The 21,571-nt window shown below is 57.5% G+C and overlaps 2 protein-coding genes and 1 long non-coding RNA gene across 3 annotated transcripts in view; 1 reads left to right on the forward strand and 2 right to left on the reverse strand.

The window, feature by feature from the left end:
* The window catches only part of LOC102446898 (ankyrin repeat and fibronectin type-III domain-containing protein 1-like), a 368,753-nt gene extending 364,830 nt beyond the window's left edge, over positions 1-3,923 (reverse strand). Inside the window, exon 1 of the mRNA XM_089782195.1 lies at positions 3,633-3,923. The gene's annotated coding sequence lies outside the window, so the exon portion shown is untranslated. The remainder of the gene's footprint in view (positions 1-3,632) is intronic.
* Positions 3,924-7,649: 3,726 nt separating this feature from the next.
* On the reverse strand, positions 7,650-10,476 carry LOC142818561 (uncharacterized). The gene is made up of 2 exons (XR_012896078.2): positions 10,163-10,476; positions 7,650-8,142 (listed from the first exon to the last, which is right to left on the reverse strand). It is a non-coding gene; the product is annotated as an uncharacterized LOC142818561 (long non-coding RNA).
* An 866-nt stretch (positions 10,477-11,342) lies between these two features.
* LOC149523533 (transmembrane protein 100-like) lies at positions 11,343-20,276 on the forward strand. Its single transcript, XM_089782201.1, has one exon. The coding sequence runs from the start codon at positions 12,417-12,419 to the stop codon at positions 12,786-12,788; it is 372 nt and encodes a 123-aa protein (XP_089638327.1). The 5' UTR covers positions 11,343-12,416; the 3' UTR covers positions 12,789-20,276.
* The last annotated feature ends 1,295 nt before the right edge of the window (positions 20,277-21,571 follow it).

Consider the following 21,571-nt stretch of genomic DNA (forward strand, 5'->3'; position numbering starts at 1 on the left):
CATTTCTTAAGGGAATGAGTGGACAGCTTCTAACATAGCCTGGCCGTGGCATTAGAAATATACAACAGGGTCTAATTTAGCCTGGGGAAGACAGACAGGATGACCTAACAGTTCTTTTCCAATTCCTGGGAGTGCAGGAAAGTGGCCATGGCCTTTCCCTATAATGAATGAATCCATTACTTCAAAGGCCATCACTACGTCTGGAGTCAGGCAGCCTCGCCCAGTGCATGGCAGTCTGGCCCTGGTTGCTCTCCTGATTTCCTTCCTTCTGTGAGGTGCCAAGTCCGTGCTGCCGACACGCAGCACTGAGATGCTCTGAGAGAGCCACGCCTGGAGTGTGAGGCCACAGCTGAAAATAGCAAAAGGATGTCACCTAGCAACTTGTCACCATCTCCGAAGCCTTTGTCGGAGGGCCTAAAGGTGACACAGCTGCTAGTTCACATCCACACTTCCTGCTGCTGCTGTCTGATTAGGGTGATTTTTCCTTCCCCTTTTCTAAATCATAGACATTAGACATGGAAAAGGCCTGTTCAGTCGTCCAAATGCCTCCCACCAAAGACAAGCCCAGGGCCATGCCTAGCAGTCCGTTCTTCTCTGCTTTCTCCAGCTTGACATGGTGTAAGCACTAAGCTACCCAGGTGCGGGCTCAGGATAATAACCCGAACAGAAGGCAGCTGATTAGAAAAAGTAGCCTCTTTTGCTCCTCTTAGGAGGTTATTCCGCTGTCTCTAAGCAGTCGCCCAGTCAGAACATTTTTCCTGATATTCACGCTACATTCTCCTGTGCTTGCTTGGACCTACACAACTGCTGTTTCCTCATGGGCTGTGTCTACACTGGCCACTTATTCCGGAAAATCAGCCACTTTTCCGGAATAACTCGCCAGCTGTCTACACTGGCCGCTTGCTTTTCCGGAAAAGCACTGACGATCTACTGTAAAATCATCAGTGCTTTTCCGGAAAAACTATGCTGCTCCCGTTTGGGCAAAAGTCCTTTTCCGGAAAACTGTTCCGGAAAAGGGCCAGTGTAGACAGCCCAGATTTCTTTTCCGCAAAAAAGCCCCGATCGCGAAAATGACGATCGGGGCTTTTTTGCGGAAAAGCGCGTCTACATTGGCACAGACGTTTTTCCGGAAAAAGTGCTTTTCCGGAAAAGCATCCTACCAATGTAGATGCGCTTTTTCCGGAAATACTTATAACGGAAAACTGTTCCGTTTTAAGCATTTCCGGAAAAGGGTGCCAGTGTAGACGTAGCCATGGTGTTTTCAGTCTTCAGCTACACAGACAGTTGTGCTGTAGCATTTCAGTGGGTTTTGCCGACTGGCCGGCAGACAGGGAGGAAAAGCAGCACAGCCCGCCCTGTGATACCACGTTAAAAACTCTACAATGTTTCACGGGGGAGTCCTAGTGCATCCCAGCTTTGGAGCAGGGAGTTAACAGTGGGTGGGCGGGCAGGTGGGCGGCCCAGTTGTCAGGTAAGTGTCTTGCCATTGCTGTGAAAATCGGTTCTTCTCTAGCCAGCTGTAAGCCAGCTTGCACTCCCCTTTGATCAAACTACCCCTCCCCCATAGGACTGGCTCATTCACACCCCTGTGGTGCTATCACTCCAGTGACTGAAACGGAGCCACCTCTAAGTCACACCCGTGTAAATGAGATGAGCCTCAGGCCTTCGTTTCTGACTGCTGGAATACCGAATGGTGCCAGTAAAACGTGGCTGCGCATGGCAATCAAAGGGGCTGCAGTGGTTTTTGTTCTGCTCGAGGGCACTGGGTGTCCTCTCTGTCCTGAGGGCATGGGGAGAGCTGCCACCCATCCCCGTGGCAGCCGGGTCAGGGGGTGGGGAAGGGCAGCGAACGTATCTCAGCTGCTGCGGTGTGAGTCACAGCCCAAGCTGCACTCTTCTCTCCATGGGAAGCGGGAGGGGGCCCAGGAGCACATCAGCCTATTTCGGCTGCTAAAATGACAGCTCTGGGTTGCTGCAAGAGGGGGGCATGGAGGAAGTGGGCGGAGGGCCCACGTGGGGCAAGCCCCCACAGCCCATTTCCTGCTGCCTCCTTGGTGTGTCCTGAGGCTTCATGAATGGTTATAAAGTACGTGGCCACCCTTGCATGCCAGGTGTCATAGGCACACAGGTATTACTCCTGGGGGAATTCTACGCCACTGCGTGTGTGCAGAATTCATGTCCCCGGCAGATTTCTCAGCTTCCCTGCAGAGAAATGGCTTTGCCAGAGAAGCAAAGGGAAGGGCACACCATTTCCTAGCCGTGCAGACACATCGTTTCAGGCATGTGGAGCAGCCAGCAATGGGGTAGATCCCTGTAGGGCTGGGGCAACCCAGCCAATGACTCCTACCCTGAGCTGGAATCAGTGGCCAGTCCCCACTGGGCTGGAGGCAAGAGAGAATAAGACTTCCTTTTTTCCTGCAAGGAGTGGTTGGGACTGTCAGACCCCCACCCCAGAAACCTCCCCCAGCAGTAGGAAGCTCAGCACCCTCCCCTGCTTCCCCATGGACCCTCAGCTGTGGGGGCAGGGTCACTGCCATGACGCGCAGCAGTCGGGACCCAGCACAAGTGGAGACTGCTTGAGTCCCCCTCACCCTGGGCTCCCGCTGTGTCTCTGCCTCTTAAAAGTAGTACAAGCCCCTCGAGAGCTCCCCCCACCCCAGTTATCAACTAATCAAGTAGTCGATAGAAGTTCCATTGACTACTCCATTAGCTGATTAATCGAAATGTAACTTCCCTACCCCGACCTGCAGCCAGATTGTCCCACTTCCACAGTGAGTCATGCACAGCCTCCCCCTCATACAGATAGCGCTGCTGTGCCCAGGGAAACTGAGGCACACACAGAGTTACTCCAGAACAGCACAGGACAGTAGAATCACATACAGCACAACAAAGCAACCAGTGAATGCAAAACCAGAGTGAACACGGGACTACAAGAGTGGACAAAATCCCCACTATGTCACACCCTGGTGTGCTTCTGGGGCAGGCCCAGGCCTGGTGCTGTCAGGGCTGGGTGCTGCCTCACCGCTGAGGTTGCAGGGTGATCTCCCACCTTCATGCAGCCAGCAGCCTGTGCTGTCCCCCGCCAGGCTAGAGCCTTGGCGTGCGTTTATTGACCCATAAAAGGTGCAGGATTTTGCAGAATGCTAAGGCCTGGCGTGCAGGATTGGTCATTCGTTGGTGTGTGAGCAGGGTATTATGCAGGTGGGAGAAGTGTGTGTTTCTCTCATTCCCTGCTGCTCCTAGGAACAGGTCTAGAACTGCAAAAAGAGGGAAAGAAAGTCTGTTTCCCTGGGACAGGCTCGGGCGCAGGGGCGGCCGCAGCCCATTGCAGAGAGGAAGATATTCCAGAGAGAAACCGTGTCCTGTGCTCCTGCCAGGACTAAGCTAAAATCGGTTACCTGGCTTGGTTTTAAGCCTGATTTGCCAGCATCATGTCAGCTGGCGCTATTACTCACAAGGTCTTCAACCCCACAGACCTTCCCTCTGGGACACAGAGCTCAAGTCGTTGACCTTGTTAGGGGTATTGGACAAACCTAGGTGTGCTGGCAGATCCCTCGGCACACACAGAAGGACCCGATCCCCTTAGGATCAAACCCACGGAGCTTTAGCTCACATCAGCGTTACCCCCTTACCTGGAGGAGTCAGAACAGCCTTGGGGCATCCCAGGGAGACTCTGCCTTCCACCTAGCCAAGCTGTGGTTCTGGCAGCCGCTTTCCTAGGAGTCTGTGCAATTCTCTTCATAAGTGCAGGGGCTGGTCCATGGCCCACTCGATAAACCTTAAGCCCTGCAAGAATTTCCCTGGCAAGTTGGACTCCCTGCCGCAGTGGCACCCGTTGGAGGCGAGCCCAGCCCCTGTGTGCTGAGGAGCTCAGCTAGCACAGCTGCAGAATGGAGGGTGCAGAGCTGAACCTCTCTCAGCTGCCCAGCGGCAGGCGTCTGTCTGTTGCTGGCACCACAGATGCCCAGGAGTCCCTGAGCGCGTGGAAGCAAAGACCTGTCCTTGACCAGGCACCTCCTCGTCTGTGAGCCGGCCGTGCTGCATCCAGCAGAACACAATGTGTCAACAGTGGGACACTGCTGCATAAAAACACAGGATCGCGCCGGCGCCAAGGACTGCCAGGCCACAGCGTGATTCTAGGCGGCGTTCATGGGATTGCTGTGAGTGAGACACGAGAAGTCATTCTTCCCTCTGCTCTGCGCTGAGTAGGCCCCAATTGAAGTGTTGTGTCCAGTTCTGGGTGCCACGTTTCAGGAAAGATGAAACAAAAATGATGCAAGGTCTAGAGAACAGGAGCTAGGAGGGAGGCTGAAGGAACTGGGCTTGTTTAGTTTGGAAAGAAGAAGACTGAGAGGGGACGTGAGAGCAGTTTTCAAGTATCTAAAAGGGTCTCATGGGGAGGAGGGAGGAAAGTTGTTCTCCTTGGCCTCTGAGGACAGGACAAGAAGCAATGGGCTTAAACTGCAGCCAGGGAGGTTGAGGTTGGACATTAGGAAAAACTTCCTACCTGTCAGGGTGGTCAAACACTGGAATAAATGCCCAGGGAGGTTGTGGAATCTCCATCCCTGGAGATATTTCAGAGCAGGTTGGACACACACCTGTCAGGGACGGTCTGGATGGTGCTTGGTCCTGCCATGGGGGCAGGGGACTGGACTCAATGGCCTCTCGAGGCCCTTCCAGTCCTAGTGTCCTAGGATTCTATGAAATGTCTCCATGGATCCAGCAGGGGGCGCTCTCCCCCAGTTAGTGCTGTAGAGTGGAATGGGTGGGTGGGTGGCTGGAGAGGATGCGGGGGCGGGGGGGGGGGGGAGCACAGCTGGCAGCGGCAGCTGCTGCAACATACGTCACAGACCTTCCTTCTTTTTGGTTCAAATTCACCAGTTAAATGGAGGGGGCTTGTAGTGGGGACTAGCTGTAGTGCAAAGTGACGGGGTGGGAGGGATTTCTTGCAGCATGCTGCCCGCTCGCTCTGTGCTTGCCCTCACAGGGCCCGGTGAAACCCAGGCATTTCAGTGGGTGTTGGATCAGGCCCATAGAGCGAAAGGGATCCGTCCTCTTAACACGGTGGGGGCATCCCAGCTGCTTGCTTGCTTCTCACACAGTGCTGGGGCAGGTCGCGTGGGTAGGAGTCGGTACACAGCACCCAGCCCCTCTTCAGCTCCATCTCCCTGCAGTGCGCCTCATGCATTTCCAGCTGGGCGTCTGTCCAGGGACATGGCGCGCCTGCGATTTCCCTCCCCTGGCTTGAATGGCCCCACTTAGGCCAGGATGTTTCCCCTCTGTGGCGTCATGAACACTGATGGTTTTAGCAGGGCTGCTCCTGGCCCTGTGTCCCTCTGCAGACTGAGCCGAAGGGGGTTTCATATTCAGCAAGCAATCACCGTCAGGGCGTTCTACACCCAGAGCTCGCCCTGGCACTGGTACCCAGCCCCACAGAGACCTGAGCAGAGCACCGGAACCGCAGTGAGCCGGGCCAGGGATCAGCCAGCACAGCGCACAGGCCCTTGCCAGGCAGCGAGAGAGCAGGAGAGGGACTAGCTGCTGCTGCTGCTGGAAGGCGCCTGCCTGGCAGACTGTGGCTTTGTTTATTTGCTGAGCAGCTACATTGGGCAGGGCGGGGGTAGTGCAAGCTCCCCCCACACCGTCCCATCTGCGTGGTCCAACTAGGGAGGGAGACCCTATTTTCCCAAAGGGAAAATGAATGACACCGCATCCCCCCCCACACCAGGCCAGCCCGAGTCCCCCCTGCAGCCCACCCAAGGCCCCCTTGCTGACCCGCTGTCAGGGGCCAGCTGAGGTCTTCATCTCCTGCCCCTGCAGGCAGGCCCACTGACAGGGGGCAAAGAGGCCAGCTGCCCTGGGGCTCTCAGCTGCTACCACTGGCAGCAACCCGTGCCCTGGGCCCTTTAAATTGCCGCTGGAGTGCTAGATGGTGTGCTCCAGGCAGCTCTTAGGGCTGGAGAAGGGGCATGGTGCACTCCAAGTGGTGCAGCAGGGCTGGCTGCCCCCGGCTCCCCCTCTTCTGTCCCACCCCTTCCAGGAGCAGGGAGCCAAGGGCCCCCTTGCCCAGACACACACAGAGGCTGTCAGTTCCCTGTCCACCCACACGGTGTGCAGTCACCCTGCTCCACAATGACCTGGGACAGCCTCGCTTGGGAGCTCGCACTCCAGGCCCAGACTATTCTGTCTCTCTGCACATGGGCAGTGGTCACGGGGGGATGTCGACAGCTGTCCACTAGAACTGGGCTGGGAACAATCAACTCATTTCACCGGGGCCCCAAGCAGCTCCCCTCTCACAGCTGCTGGTCACTGCCAGCCTGGGCCAGAGCCAGCGCGATGCCCTGCTCTGGATCCCATTACGCAGGGACACACAGTCCCTGCCAGAGAGGAAATATCGCCCAGGCCACTGCGGTTACTCTGTCCTGGCTTGGAAAAGGGCCACGGGGGAGCCTTACGCAGCAGGGGGTTAAAACTCCACAGCTGTTAACAAAGTAGCCGGTGGTCCCTTACGCCATCACAGGATGTTTATGAGGTTGCTATAATAAAACCACCTGATCACAATGTGTCCTGCCAACCCGGAGACTTCAAAAGGCACAAAGAAAGTCAGAGGGTTGGATCCAAAATAATGAATGGGCTCATTTTGCCTCCTGGTTTGCAGTTTGAAGCTTTTCTCTGCAATCCCGAGGGCTAGAAATGTACAATTAAAAAGAACAAAAACTGAGAGTCCCACAAGCTGGGGCGTTAAAGAAACATCCCACGTCCTGAGACTCATGGTCGAGTTGCAAGAGCTGGCAAGATCCGCACCAGTCAGTCTGTTTGGTGGCTGAACGTAGAGGGGGTGCAAGATCCCTGGTTCCTTGGATGGGACTGGAGAAACCCTCCACTATACAAGGGCCAGGTTCATCCCAACCAGGAACAGAGCCCAATTCGATCCATTGCATGTCTCCAACGTCTGGTGCCTTAAGTCTCTGCTGCGCCCTTGGCTCACTGTGCTGTCAGTGCGACTGGAAGAGGTGGGGCTTGGGAAGAAGGGGCGGGGCTGGAGAAGCCAGCACGCTCCGCCTCCCAGAATACACCCCAGTGCCTCCCAAGCCCTCAGAGATGCAGTGCTCCGGTGGCAATCTAAAGGGCCGGGGCTTCAGCCGCCACCACTGCTGCAGTAGCAACGGTGGCAACTAGGAGCCCCAGACCTCTTTGAATCGCCAGACCCTAGGACCACTGCCCCCTCCCTGACAGCAGGCCTGCACAGACATGTGGCATGGGCAGGTTTTCATGGGCTTGGTACAAGGCACATCCTAGTCACAAAGGCCTGCTCCAACACACAGGGACCAAGTGTAATTTTGTCAGGCCCCTCCCACACTCATGCTACACTTTGTAGCCTGGCCTCCAGCCCTGGTAACGTTTACCCTGCCCCCCCCTTCCCACGGGGGCTCTGCCACCACTTAGGGACCCTGAGCCATCCAATTAAAAGGCTGCCAGAATTTGTTAACTTGGACAAGGTATTTTCCCCTAGCCTGTGTCTCAGAAATAGCAAAATCAGCTTGGTTAACATTTCCCAGAAAATGTCAATCGAAGGCAGGTGTCTGGTGAGGAAAATTGCAGCTCAAATAGCTGAAGGTTGGCAAACTTCTAAACAATTTAAAATGGTATTATAATGGGAAGTGTCAGGCAGCTTTAATTATTGGCAGGGCTACCAGCCCTCCCTATTGAAAACATGCATCGACTTGTCTGTTTTGCTGCCTTTTTCTTCACTGGACAACCAAGAGAATGAACCCCAAACAGTCCTTTCGGTTCCAGAGAGACTCCACCCCGTACGTGTGATCTGTCTTCCTGGGTGAATTGCTCCAGCAGGATTCACTTCAGGAGTCCCAGCAGAGTCTCCACACCAGGGTTCCAGCCTGCACAGATCTGGCTGCTGCTTGTTCATACGGCACAAACCTACTGGAGTTAGATCCAGGGACGATTCCCTACTGAGTTTCAGCATGTGACCATGAGGTGAGCTCCTTTTTGGGGCTAATAATGGCCATCCAAGTTTAGCTCAACATCCCCTGCCCCTGGGGACGCTTACAAAGAGACTCACCTAGAAGTAAATTCGTCCAGTAGCTCCTTTGCTTTGAGGGAGTCCAAGGAGCCTTTGTAACTCTGTAGAGGACAACAGGAAAGAGGGTTTATTTGCCTTGCTTGTTACAAAGTTGTGGAATTGCAGGTACAAAGAATAGGGCCAGTCTGAGCTTGGAGCAGTCGCTGTCCCAGACAGGAAGCTCTGCTTTGCAATTAAACACCAAAGCCCCACCGATCCTGGGCACTGGGGGCGCTTTACATGAAAGCACAGAGGCTCTGTAACAGACAAGAGAACTCCAGCCTGTCTCTGCTGACGAGTGCTTTGCAGTGGCCTTTACACCCATGCTGAGCGGGTGTTCGGTGCCACCGTTCGGACGGGAGAGGGGGCTTCTGCCATTTTATGTAGAGGGAAATGATGAGGGTGCTGGCTGCAAAGGGCCAAGCCCCGAGAGCCCTGCCCCTGCGTGCCCAGCACTCGCTGCAAACCTTGGGTGGGTTCTCAGGACAGGCCGTTGTCTCTGATTGTTCCAACGCCCTGCACACAGGGCTGGATTGACACACAGGCTAAGTTAGCTACATGTCAGGGCCTCAGATTATGAGTGGCAAAAAACAATCACTAGTTTTTGGTTGCCCCCTCGTCTGCATACCTGCACAGGCGCCCATGGAAACCTGTAGGCTACGTATACACTGGCACCCTTTTCCAGAAATGCTTAAAACGAAACAGTTTTCTGTTATAAGTATTTCCGGAAAAAGCGCGTCTACATTGGCAGTAGCACTTTTTCTGGAAAAGCATCCGTGCCAATGTAGACGTGCTTTTCCGCAAAAAAGCCCCGATTGTCATTTTCACGATCGGGGCTTTTTTGCGGAAAAGAAACCTGTGCTGTCCGCACTGGCCCTTTTCCGGAATAGTTTTCCAGAAAAGGACTTTTGCCCAAACGGGAGCAGCATAGTTTTTCCGGAAAAGCACTGATGATTTTACAGTAGATCGTCAGTGCTTTTCCGGAAATTCAAGGGGCCAGTGTAGACAGCTGGCAAGTTATTCCGGAAAAGCGGCTGATTTTCCGGAATAAGTGGCCAGTGTAGACACAGCCATAGTGTTTCCAGTTTCACTGTTGGCTCTGCTAGAATGACACGCGCTTGGGCAGTGCGCTGGGGTCTCTTAAACATGACATGGCTTGACGGCCCTGAATCGGCCCTGCCCCGCAGGAACCTGCTCAGAGGGGCTCCAAGCTCTTACAGCAGCTCCACAGTTCCTGGTGCAGTGACCTGGGCCCGCAGTATCCCGGCCAGAGGAGCTGTGCTCCGCTTTAAGCGACCTTTCCTCCTCTGGATCCTGGAGTGCTCTGGCCAGGGGACGTCGGGGGCCAGGAAGGAATGGGAAGCCAGTGCGTCTGTGGCTGGGAAGGCAGGCCAGGACGGGAGCGCTCTGCCCAGTCACTCAGCTGTCTGCAGTGTGGTTGCTCCCAGGGGACCAGACTAACAGTCCCTTAGCGCATGCACCTGGCTCTGTAGCAAATACGAGCACACGGAAGATCCCAGTTCCAGCCCCCTCGCTCCCAGCTGTGGCTCCCTTGCCTCGCAGGTCCCACATCCTGGCCTCGCTCTGCTGCGTGGCTGTTGGGGCAGGACGGCTCAGTGGCTCCGAAATGAACTCATGCCCTTTGCCTCTGGGCCTGGCTCCAGTGCCAGGGACACCACAGTGATCACTCCGGGCGCCATATGGAGTCAGGCAGGGAAGAGGCTAAATCCCTTGCAGGGGAGCAAAGCAGAGGCCCTGCCCTAGGCAGTAGGAGCAGCTTGGCCTGCCAGCTCAGAAGAGGCAGAGCAGATAATGGAGCCAAGATCCCACGTCCTAGGCTAGTGCACTAACCACTGCACCATCCTTCCTCCCCCAGCATGCCTTCCCACTTCTCCTGGTTCCCCCTCTGCCTCCCTCCCGTTCTCTAACCCCGTCCTTTCGTCGCCTCCAGCTCCAGCCCCCATGGCTCTGTTCGCTCTCCCCTTGCGCGACCTCCCACTCCCTCTGACGCGGGCTCCTGACTGGAGCTGAGCCCGTGAACTGTGCAGAAGTTCTGAGCTGGAGCCTGAACGAAACTCCCACCTTGCGCCTGTCTCTCCGTCGGCTCCTTCCCGGGACACCAGGCGCCAGAGCAAGCGGGTGCTTAGGAGAGAGCGGGAGGTAAGCCCGCTGGAGGGAAGGGAAATGGCCAGCGAGTGAGGACAGCTTCGGGCAGCGCTCCTCAGAACGAGGGCAAGAGGCCTTGTGTGCAGAGACGATCCCAGCCTGGTGAGAGCCGCGAAGCACTGGAAACACGGCAGGAATGCAGAAGGGTCTCCGGAAAGGAACTCCGTCCTTGGCTCCCGGTGCCGCTGCCCGCTGCCAAGCTGCGTACAAAGGTTTCTGCTTGTTGTGTCTCTCCACCGCTCTGTGTCACGCTCCACCAGTCTCCCGCCCTCCCTCCCGTCTTCTCTTCCACGTGTCCCTCCCCCCCCCCGCTCTCACCCCCTTCTCCGCAGCCCTTCTCCTGGCACCCCTCACATACTGCGCGTTCCCCAGCCCCACGTGCAGCGCCTGTTGCCGGCAGGTTGGGGCCCAGTGCTCTCACGCTGTCAGGGAGCTGGGATCCTTGGTGTGCGGGTTGCACTGAAAGGAATAGCCTTTTACTCAAGAAAGGGAGACTCGGAGCATCAGTCCAGAGACGCTGCGGGTGGATGTGTGGCAAGTTGCCAGTGTGTTGCTCTGCAGGGGCACCTCGCTGCTGCCCTGGCACCCTGATTTCCCCACCTGCAGCTCGGCCAGGGTGCCCGAACCCTGACCCATAGCCCCCCACGCTGCGGGCTGGATCCCACCCCTCCCAGCTCGGCCAGGGCGCCCAAACCCTGATCCACAGACCCCCCACGGTGCAGGCTGGATCCTACCCCTCCCAGCTCGGTCAGGGCACCTGAACCCTGACCCACAGCCCCCCATGCTGCGGGCTGGATCCCTCCCGGCTCGGCCAGGGCACCCGTACCCTGACCCACAGCCCCCCACGCTGCAGGCTGGATCTCACCCCTCCCAGCTCGGCCAGGGCGCCCGAACCCTGACCCATAGCCCCCCACACTGTGGGATGGATCCCACCCCTCCCAGCTCGGCCAGGGTGCCCGAACCCTGACTCACAGCCCCCCACGCTGCAGGCTGGATCCTACCCCTCCCAGCTCGGCCAGGGCGCCCGAACCCTGACCCACAGCCCCCTACGCTGCAGGCTGGATCCCACCCCTCCCAGCTCGGCCAGGGCGCCCGAACCCTGACCCACAGCCCCCCACGCTGCAGGCTGGATCCCACCCCTCCCAGCTCGGCCAGGGCGCCCGAACCCTGACCCACAGCCCCCCACGCTGCGGGCTGGATCCCACCACTCCCGGCTCGGCCGGGGTGCTCCAAACCATCCCCACTGATTCGTTTGTATTGTGGGAGCAGCCGGGAGTGCCAGCCAGAGCCTGAGGCGCAAGGTGCTGCACGTGCCCAGGCCAGGCTGTGAGATGGACGAGCTCCGCCCTGCATCCCTGGCGCCTGGTCCCACATCAGCCTACCTGGAGGTGCAGCGTGGGAGAGCACAGCTTTTGCTACTGCAGCACGGGGGTGGGGACTGCTGGCCGGGGCAGGAGGGAAAGGGAGAAGGGGGCACTAGCCCCAACCCAGGCGGTTTCAACCTTTTTTTCTCATGCCCCAGTTGATGAAAATTGTTGATGCTGCAACTCAGCAGAATGTGTCTGGAGTGCAGGCTCCGGGGTGGGCTGAGGAGGAGCTTTGGGGGCAGGAGGGGGCTCTGGCTTTGGGTGGGGCAGGGCTGGGGCAGGAGGGGCTGGCCTTGAGTGGTTCCCGGTCAGCGGTGCAGCGGGGGGGCTAAGGCAGCCCCCTGCCTGTCCTGGCACCACAGACTGTGCTGCCCCCAGAAGCAGCCGGCAGCAGGTGGGCCGGAGGCTCCCTCGCAGGGCCCAGCAAACGATGCCCTAGAGCCCTCCCAGCCGAGGCTCGGGGCAAACCCCCAGCCAGAGCCCCTGAAACAGTTAACGGGCTCGGAGCCTGCCCAGGCTCCCTCCCACTGGCATGATCTCACCTCTCCCGTCTGCCAATCCCCGCGCAGCGCTCCAGCCAAAGAGCCCAGCTCCCGGCAGAAAGCAGAGGCAGGCAGCGCGCCTGCTAGCTGGGGCCCTGGGAGAGCTGGTCCTGAGCACAGACAAAGGCAGTGTGCAGGACCTGCCTGTCTCCTTTCAGGGACAGAGCAGCCCAGCGGTGGGTGGCGCAGGGTCCTCCTGCGCCCGGCTCCCCTCCCTGCTTCCCTCCGGAATTGTGTCTGCTTTCTGCTCTGCCTGCCGCTATGATGGGCTGCAAGTCCAACTCGCTCACTTGTCTGCAAGGAGGGAAGCCAGTGCTGCCTCTGAGCCCGGCCACGGACTCCACAGCCACGCTCAACAAGCTGGCTCTGGCCACGGGCGGTGCGGAGAAATCCTGGTACCGCTGCATCTTCCCCTTCGGCATCGTCTCCCTGGTCATCGGCGTGGCCGCCACGTGCATCACCTTCGGCATCAATGGGCCACAGATGGACATCGCCAAGGCGGTCTCAGTGGCCACCCTGATGTTCGGGGTGGGGCTGCTGGTGGCCGCCTACATCTGCTGGCGCGCTAAGCGGGAGAGGCAGCGGCAGCGGCAGCGAGAGGAGCCGCTCTCCTTAGAGCAGGGCGCCCTATGAGCGGTCCTGGCGTGGTGCGCATGCACCACCCCCACTGGTAGACCCAGGCTGGTGACAACTCCCCTCTTCCCGTGCCCCGTGGCAGAGGAGGGGGCTCTGTGGGCCACACCAGCCCGTGCGAGCCTGGCTCCAGCCTGCCAGTACTTGCTGATGGAACGGAGCCAGGGCCTGGTCCGGACCACGGAGGGTCACAAGCAGGGAGGTGCTGCTGGCGGCCCGGCAGGCTTGGATACCCCAAGGAGCTGTCCAGACAAGCTGCTTTCAAAAAGCAATACTCTCAGGGAGCGCGGCTGGGACTGGCTTTAAAGGGCACCAGAGATCCCGGAGCGACCCGTCTCCGCGTCCACACCCGGCACATCCAAGAGCAGCTTCGTCTCGCCCGGAGACCACGGAGTGGCACTGGAGAGCTGGCACGGCAAGGGAACAAGGGACCTGTGTCTCTGGGGGGGGGGGCAGAAAAAGACTGGAAATGCTTGGATTGGCCTGCCCCTCACTCCAAGAGCCCTGCCAGTGCCCACACCGGGGATTTTCTGAAGGAAGATGCACAGCGTGGGGAGGTCCTGGGAAGCTTTCGGGACCAGCGGCCTCCATGTCAGTGTTTCGTGGAGACGGGGCGGAGCAGTGTGCTGGGGGACAGTGAACCCCAAAGGGCTGACCGGAGAGGGAGACCTCTGATGCGGGCGGGAGGGGGAGAAGCACGAAAGTGGCAGGGAGCATGGCTTAGCGTGGAGAGAAGGAGCCGGTGTCTGCCTGGCCGACCCTCCTTGAGCAGCATGGCTGGGCACAGCGAGCAGGAAGGGCAGGGCAGGGACGTGCCCTCCCTCAGATGCGCAGCACAGCCGGAGAAGATCCAGGTCGGCCTGCCCTTCGCTGCAGAGCGGGGCCTGCCAGGGTCAGCGTGTCTGTGCTTCACGCCGGACGTCTCCCTGGGCCGCTGCCTGAGCCATGGCTGATCACTGCAGCTCGTAGGGATCGCAGGCCACCCGGCAGGGAGGGGAGGCCCCGGGGAGGCAGCAGCAGGGAAGCTGAGGGGCCCCGGAGGAAGGGGCAGCGCGAAGATGTTGAGGCAGATGGCAGGGGCAGGAGTGTGAGCTTGCAGGGCCAGTGATTCCCGGGTGCAGCGTGGCTGGATTGGCGCTGGCGCTGCAGTCGAAGGGGGAGGATATTTTACAAACCTTTGTGAATGAAGGAGTAAGAGACCCAAGTCCAACCTGTAGCCTCCGTTCTATGAATAAATCCCTTTAGTCCAAGAGGGGTGGCTCTTCCCTCCCCGTCGCCCTTGTGGGAAGCACCTTCCGACCCACACCCGGAGCCTCGTCTTTCCCCGTGGCCCGCTGGGAGCTCTGGGGCAGGCTCTGGCCAGCCTGCAACAAGGCAGGCCCCAGGAACAGCTGCCCGTCTGCCTCCCATCACCACAGGGGTCCCCATCCTACACCAGCCCCAGGACAAGCGCTTGCAAACAGCCCCGCCAGGCGCCTTCCCTAAGAGATATGCCAGGAGCTCCGGAAAGCAGCCGCTTTCCCTGGCTCTGCAGCAGCTGGACCCTTTCCCCACACTCAACAAAAACAGAAATATCCAACACACAGGGACAGGAGCCTTGAAAGGGAGCAGGGGGGTGCTAAGAAGTGATGGGCAGGGGGACCCAGGGTGCCTGCCGGTGCCCTCTCCTTTCTACACCCCTTCCTAGCAAAGCTGCAGCCAAGTTATGTCCCTTGTTATCTGCCCACGGAGGCTGATGATGGGCAATAGTGCAGGCTCCAGGAGAGGAGGGGGGAGAGCCTCCCCTCCGCCCCACCCCATACATCTGTTTTGCAAAAGCAGAGCAAGAGGAGGCGCGTTTCAGAAAGTGTGTTGTGTGTGGGGAGGAGGAGGAGGGATGGGAGTGCTGGGTTAACCCCTTCTAGCTCGGCGTCTCCAGCAGCTCCAGAGAAGAGGCTCTTGTAATTAACAGCACCTCTGCTTCCTCGCTGTAATCGAATAGCCCCAAGGGCCACAGGAAATCCCCAGCACTTCCTGGGCTGGGTGCGTGACCCCCACCTGCTCTCTGCGCTAGTGCCACATCTTGCGCCCAGCGTCGGAGGGCGTGTGGGTGGGGGGTTCCAGTGTGGGCCCGTTACCAGAGCTATGAAGTTGGGCACAAAATGCTCCCAGCGCTGCCAGGAGGTGGGTTCCATGTCAGCCCCATGCCTAAGGGCGGCCTCACACCCGTGGGAAAGGAGAGGAGGCCGCAGGGCAATTCAAGCTGGGGAAGGGAGCAGGCAGCATGGCTCAGCATTCCTACCAGGTACTGGGCCTGCCCCAGGCACCTGCAAGAGTGAACAGTGACAGGCTAAGTGCAGCCATTCACTGAACGTTGACCGCGGCGGGGCCAGCCAGAGCCTGCTGCCCTCATGAATTTACCTAGCACGCCCTGCTCCCACCCCACACAGGGTCCCGGGAAATCCTAGATCACATAACTGCAGTACTCCCCTTCCCCCCAACCTAACCCAGCTGGGACTATGTTAAAATAGAGCCCCCATCCGGCCAGGGGTTCTTTGGACCCACACGAACCCAGGCGGGAAACCGAGAGCCTGGCTGTGCAGGACGGAGGGTACATCAGCTGTGTGCTGACCCTGGCTGCCTGTTCCAGGAGCACCACTGAGAACTCTTGCAGGCCTACCCCCTGCACATGAATTCCTGGGCATGGAGGATGGGGCACCAGCCTTAAAGGACCTCTGATCCCACCGGGACACTGTTTCAGAGCAGCCACTGCCATTATTAACCCAGGCAGGTCAGTGAAGTCAGTCACTCATGCTGAGGCAGAAGTTGACCTCCGCTGCTTAGATTCAATTCTACCCCTGTATCGAGCCTTTTCTGGGACGCTAATAAACTGTGAAGCGCAATCCCAGGGAAGTGCAGTCCCAGCTACAAGCTCACTGTTGTTTTACTAATTTTGCCTGCTCTGTGGTGGTCAGGCTATTAGCGTTGCTTGCACGTTCATCCGCTCTTGCCCTATATCCCCCTCCAAGCCACTCTATTATGGCACCCCCATTCTTATGTGGCCGTCCAGGGGAAATCCGGGCTGGACTGATTCTGCCAGGCATTTCAAATGGCCATGAATCTGAGCTCTCTTTAGGCAAGCCAGCCTCTGGCCTGTCGGGCCGCAGAGGAGCCTTCTGAGCATGACCCAGGGCGTGCGTACTGAGTCTGAGACACTTGCTGTTCACTCAGCAGCCTCCAGACCGCCAGGCGAATGGCAGTGGTGCGTGTGTTTTGCTGCTGAGGTTTCACCAGAAAGGTGGGCCGCTCTCAGGAGCTGGGAGGAGCCTGAGTTTGTTTACCACGCTGGCCGTTGTGCAGCATGGCCGCCAGAGGAGCAGATGAACTCGCAAGCATCTAACGATCCCTTTTGCCTGACATGCCCTTGGGAATTTGAGAGAGAGACGAGGTATGGAGGCCTTGGGGACGAACTATTTCTGAACAGAACAGGCCTCTAGCGTTCTGGGTGGTCACTGGTGAATCGCTGGCCTTGGTCTTTTGTACGGCCCGCCCTTTCTGATTGGCTCCCTAGCGCGCTCACTCCTCTCCTTTCCCCGCGGGCAGAGACTGGTTCGGAAGGTTGACAACAGGGGCTCATTTGCCTGCTGAAGTGGAACCGTTCTTGGAAAGAGTGTGAGCTGGGCCCAAAGAGCCCTGCTGGAATTTCAGTCCAAAAGATCAACGTTTCCCCTCCTCTCCCCACAGCAGCCTTGCTCTCGAGGAGCCTAGTGGCTCTTCCGCAGACTGAATGCCAGGCTGGACGAGGCAGCTCTGAGACGCTCTCCCCCTTTGGGGTATTGATTGAGTTCCTGGCCACAGCACTGTGTGTGTTGAGCACGGAAGCCTTAGCAGGGGCTAGCAGAGAAGCAGGAAATGTAAGGGCCATGTGGCCAGCCCTGGGTATGAGCAGGATGTGAGGGGCCATGTTCCCCACATCCTCCGGGTATCTCAGTGCCTGGCCTGTTGACACCTGTTTTTTAGGAGCACCCCCGCCTCCCCCGTGGGAATGGGGGAAGGGTAGAGCCAGCTGGTTCCCTGTTCGACTGGTGAAGAGCTCCATCCTCACTGCACACGCGTGCCCTCCCCAACCCACAGTCACACCACAAAGGGGTGGGTGGCCCGGCTCTAGGACTGACTGCTCCTCTTTGCACAGGGCCTCCCATGCCTGCCTGGGCAGTTTTCATGAGGGATGTAAGCGAGCAGTTGACTAGTCGACTAACCAGCAAGCCTAGGCTTATCGCTTAGTTGAGTCAACCACTTGCATTTTCCTCCTTCGCTGCCTCTGTATCAGAGGCAGCAATGGCGGGGGAGGAGGCTTAAAAGCTGGCTCCCCCAGCACATCTCCACAGTGCTGCCTGCCCTCACCCCTGCGTGTTGCTGCCTCTATCAGAGGCAGCAGCATAGGGATGGGTCAGTGGAGGATGCTGCCAGGAAGCCTCTGCCCGTGGTGGACCCAGGCTCGCTGTGGGCAGAGGCTGCTCCGGCCAGGCAGGCAGCCCAGCTCAGTCCTGGCTTGCGCCGGGTGCGGGACCCACCCCCCTGCGGCTCTGCCATTTCAATGTACTAAGAGCCAGGCGGGTGGGCAGCCCAGCTCTTCCTCCATTTAAAATGCAGGGCTGCAGTGGGGGGAGGTCCAGCCTGAGTCAGCTGCCTTCCCCTAGCAACTACTGAGTAGCCAATAAATCACCTCATTAGTCAATTCATTGCATTTTAACATCCCTGCGTCCCCAGGAACCCCCTCCCTCTCCCGCTGCCTGGGCTGCACACGCACACGCACACCTGCCCTCTCTGCCAGGCGTGCTGGGGCCGACTGGCCAGGACCGAGCAGTTCTCTCCATGGAGCATGTGTGGATGTGGGGAGGGCTCGGGGGGGCACGGTAGCCCTGGTACTGCCTTGGTCAGCAGGCCTGTGTCCCATCCCCGTCCCGCCCCGCCCCGCAGGAGTGAGGAACGTGCCCCTAGAGACAGTGGGGCCTGCTGGGTAAGAGCCAGAATTAACCCCTTCTAGTCCAGACACAATGCACAACCCCCCTTTAATAGTACAGGAATCACACTCTGCTAACCCTGTCCCCCTGCTTGATCATTCTGTCCACCCCCCACCTTTCCCCGGGGCTGGGAGGGAAGCAAGTGATTTGCTCCCAGGGAGCAGGGGGTGCCCATCTCCCCCTGTCTGGCATGGGTGTGTGCTCTCGTTTGGGGTGCCGGGCAGCCAGCCCCAGCACCCCGCCAGAGAGGGCTGGCCCAGGGGTTAGGGTGCAAACCTTGGGCTTGGGGAGCCAGCTTTCAAGCTCCTGCTTTGTCACAGGCAGGTCATGCAGGCTGGTGGTGCCCTAGCTCCCAGGTGTCCGGGATACCATGCTGAGGCTGCCAGGGGTTGGGGTATGCCTGCAAGGCAGGGCAGACGGGTACCTTCACTGAGTGGGATTCTCTCTCGGCCCTCTGCCAAGAGCGGAGTGTGTGATCCAATCTCCAGTGAGCGCAGGAGGGGGCGGATTAGCGGAGCAGTGACACCACCTGACAGCAGCCAATTTAATATCTCGGCAGCTGCACCAGGCGCTTTGTTGCGTTTTCCCTGACTTGGAGGCAGGCTCCACTGCTCACACGTTATGGGAGGGTTGGTATTTCGTGGCTCCTACAGCCGTGCTCTTGTCCTTTTCGGCAGAGAAAGACACAAGTGCATATTACAGAGACACACTGACACCCTATTTCCTGCCCGCTACTAGTGACTCTGACCTGCTGAGCCAGACCGGGCCTTGCTGGGGAGTGCAGCAGCTGTTCTTCCCCTGAACACTACAGGGGCCGGCCAGGGCAGTTCATAACTACAAGAAGCCAGGGCAGTTCATAACTGCAGAGGATGAAGTATGGTCTCAGGGTGAGGCACTGTGGTGTAGTGGTTATAGCATAACAAGGGCGCTCAGGATGCCAGGTTCTGCCACGCACGAGCCACTTAATCTCTCAGTGGGCTGTTGTGTTCCCGGCAGATGCTGGCTAGCAGGAACACGCTGGAAGCCTGCTTTGTAACACTGCTTGCTTTCTTAGACTGCAGACGGATAAGCGCACAAGAGCCCCAAGCCAGAGAGAGAAAACAGGCTGCTCCTAAAACAGAGGAGATCAGCCCACCCACCCTTTTCTGGACGGGCTGCAACCTGAGTGCTTCGAGGCTCATTTCTCATGCTCCCCTCCCGAGCCCCCGCACCTGCAAGCAGCACCAGGAAGCCCCCTGAGGATGTAAAGAGGGTGACCACAGGTTTTCAACATGACATGCTCCCTAGATAAATAACACCACCCTCCCTCGCAAGAGGGGCTGTGACGCTTGAGGCAGCACTAGTAGGGTGCAGTGCACTGAGAAGGGCTCGCCCACCTCCAAGTAAAGGGCACTATCAAACCCCAAAGGGCCAATTTAGACCCCCCAGAAAAATCTTTAGCACCTCTCCTAGTTTACAAGACCTGCAGCCGAGGGCCCCCAGGCATCCCTCTGTGTTTGGCCCTGCTCGTCACAACTCCCTCTCTTGGAGAGCGAGGGGTTTGCTTCGGGCCAGCCTGCTGAGCACCTCTCCTGGGAATGGCAAATACTGTCAGCTCCAGGAGGGGGGCAGTGTCTGCCCCTTTCTGTGGGAACGTGTGGTGCTGGGCAGCACAGGCCCACGTGCACACTGTGTTGCACAGTCACGCCCCTTCACATCACAGCTTCGTGGCCAAGTGTCGGTCTGAAGGACACTGAAAACCAGCTGGCAGCCAGTAGTGGGGAGAGCACCCAAGCGGAAGGGGAATGTGGGTCCCTGTAGCCAGACACGAACCCCATCTTGTCCGTCCCCCCCCCCAGAGAGCAAGAGAAAGGCAATCAGCCTTTGATGCCCTGGGAACGCAGGTGTGGTGCCTGTCCCTGACTCTACCATAAACAGAAACCAGACAGTAAATGGGCTAGCTGACGACTGGGAGGCCTCCCGTCGCCCTGATGGCTACTATCAGTAATTGACACTCCTGCACTGTCTCAGGAGAGGAATCTTCGCCCATCACATACCAGAGGTGCCCATTGTCTGCATTTTCCCAGGTGTGAATTATGCTTTGCACCCTTTGTGGGAAACTTGGCATTCAAAGGGGTATAAAGAGGGGTTTAGTAGCCCACCCCCTTTGAGCTCCAATCACCTACACCTGCTGGCGGGTATCGATTGTCTCCCGAGGTCCGTGGGACGCCCAACCTCGCCCTACTTCTTCCCGAGGGATTGAGAGAAAGACGCTGGCCACGCCAAGTCTGGAACGCAGGGGTGAGAATTGTACAATTGTGCAATGTGTTTTCTTTATGTGTACACTTTAATTGTCACTCTGTTGTAAGTTTAGTTACTTTATTATAGTTTTCTTAAGTCAAGCTGCTTCGTTTCTATTGTAAACTGCCTTTGGTAAGGTGATTTAGCTATAAACTTTGGGAATAAGTGGGGTGCCCTCATTCACTTATAAATATATATATATATATATACTGAACCAAGTTTCTTTATTTCTTTTCTCTTCCTTTCTCCTATAAATAAGCCAGTGCATGTCAAGCTTCTGACTTGAACCCGTGCTGCTGTACCCGAACCGAACACAAACAAAAGAACTTCAGCCGGTCAAAAGGGACAGGTATAGGAAGAGCTTGGGCGTTTTGGATCGTGTCACTTCCAGGGGACAGATCCGTTGGGGCACCTCTCAGCCTCCCCAGGCTGCCCGCTGCTAAGGGATTTCTGTATCCTAGCAGCTAAAATCTGAGCTCTTTCTATAAACTCGGGGCGTCTGAGAGCCTGTTGGCTGCCCTCTGCGACGGAACCCCGGTCCTAGCAGTAAAGTCACAGACGTTAAACTATTTTTCGGGGCACCCTCCAGCCTCCTAGGCTGCCCACTGCAATGAGACTTTGCGTCTCAGCAGTTGAAGACTTGGGTGTAACACACACGCACACACTGCCCTGACCATTTCGGCTGACAGTCCCACAGTTTGCTGGGTCGGGAACAGGCCCGGCTTCCTCCTGTCCTGTTCAACTTCAAACAGCCACCGCCAAAGTAGCAACAATTTAAGAAGATAAGAACAGCCAAGCTGGGTCAGACCAAAGGTCCATCCAGCCCAGGGTCCTGTCTGCTCACAGTGGCCAGTGCCTGGTGCCTCTGAGGGGATGAACAGAACAGGGACTTTTCACTTGATCCACCCCATCACCCATTCCCATTCCCAAACAGAGGCTAAGGACACCATGTCCACCCATCCTGGCTAATAGCCACTGATGGACCTAACCTCCATGAATGCACCGAGTTCTTTTTTTTAACCTTTTTATAGTCTTGGCTTTAACATTATCCTCTGGCAAGGAGTTCCACAGGTTGACTGTGCTCTGTTGCTGCCTATTAATTTCATTGGGTGACCCCTAGTTCTTGTGTTATGAGAAGGAGTAAATAACACTTCCTTATTTACTTTCTCTACACCAGTCATTTTATAGGCCTGTCATATTCCCCCCAGAGCCATCTCTTTTCCAAACTACAAAATCCCAGTCTTTCAAATCTCTCCTCATACAGCAGCTGTTTCAAACCCCTGATCATTTTTGTTGCCCTTTTTTGAACATTTTCCAATTCCAAGATATATTTTCTGAGCTGAGGCAACCACAGCTGTACGCAATATTCAAGATGTGGGCGTCCCATGGATTTGTATAGAGGCAATGTGACATTTCCTGTCTTATTATGTATCCCCCTTCTTGCTGATTCCCAACAATCTGTTGGCTGCTGTTGCATATTGAGTGGATGTTTTCAGATAA

Source organism: Pelodiscus sinensis, chromosome 15 (assembly GCF_052426305.1).
Source record: "Pelodiscus sinensis isolate ZL-2025 chromosome 15, ASM5242630v1, whole genome shotgun sequence".
NCBI classification, from domain to species: Eukaryota; Metazoa; Chordata; order Testudines; family Trionychidae; genus Pelodiscus; species Pelodiscus sinensis.

What these genes read in the sequence shown, in the direction of transcription:
- LOC149523533 (XM_089782201.1), top strand. Translation starts at nt 12,417, where the DNA reads ATGATGGGCTGCAAGTCCAACTCGCTCACTTGTCTGCAAGGAGGGAAG.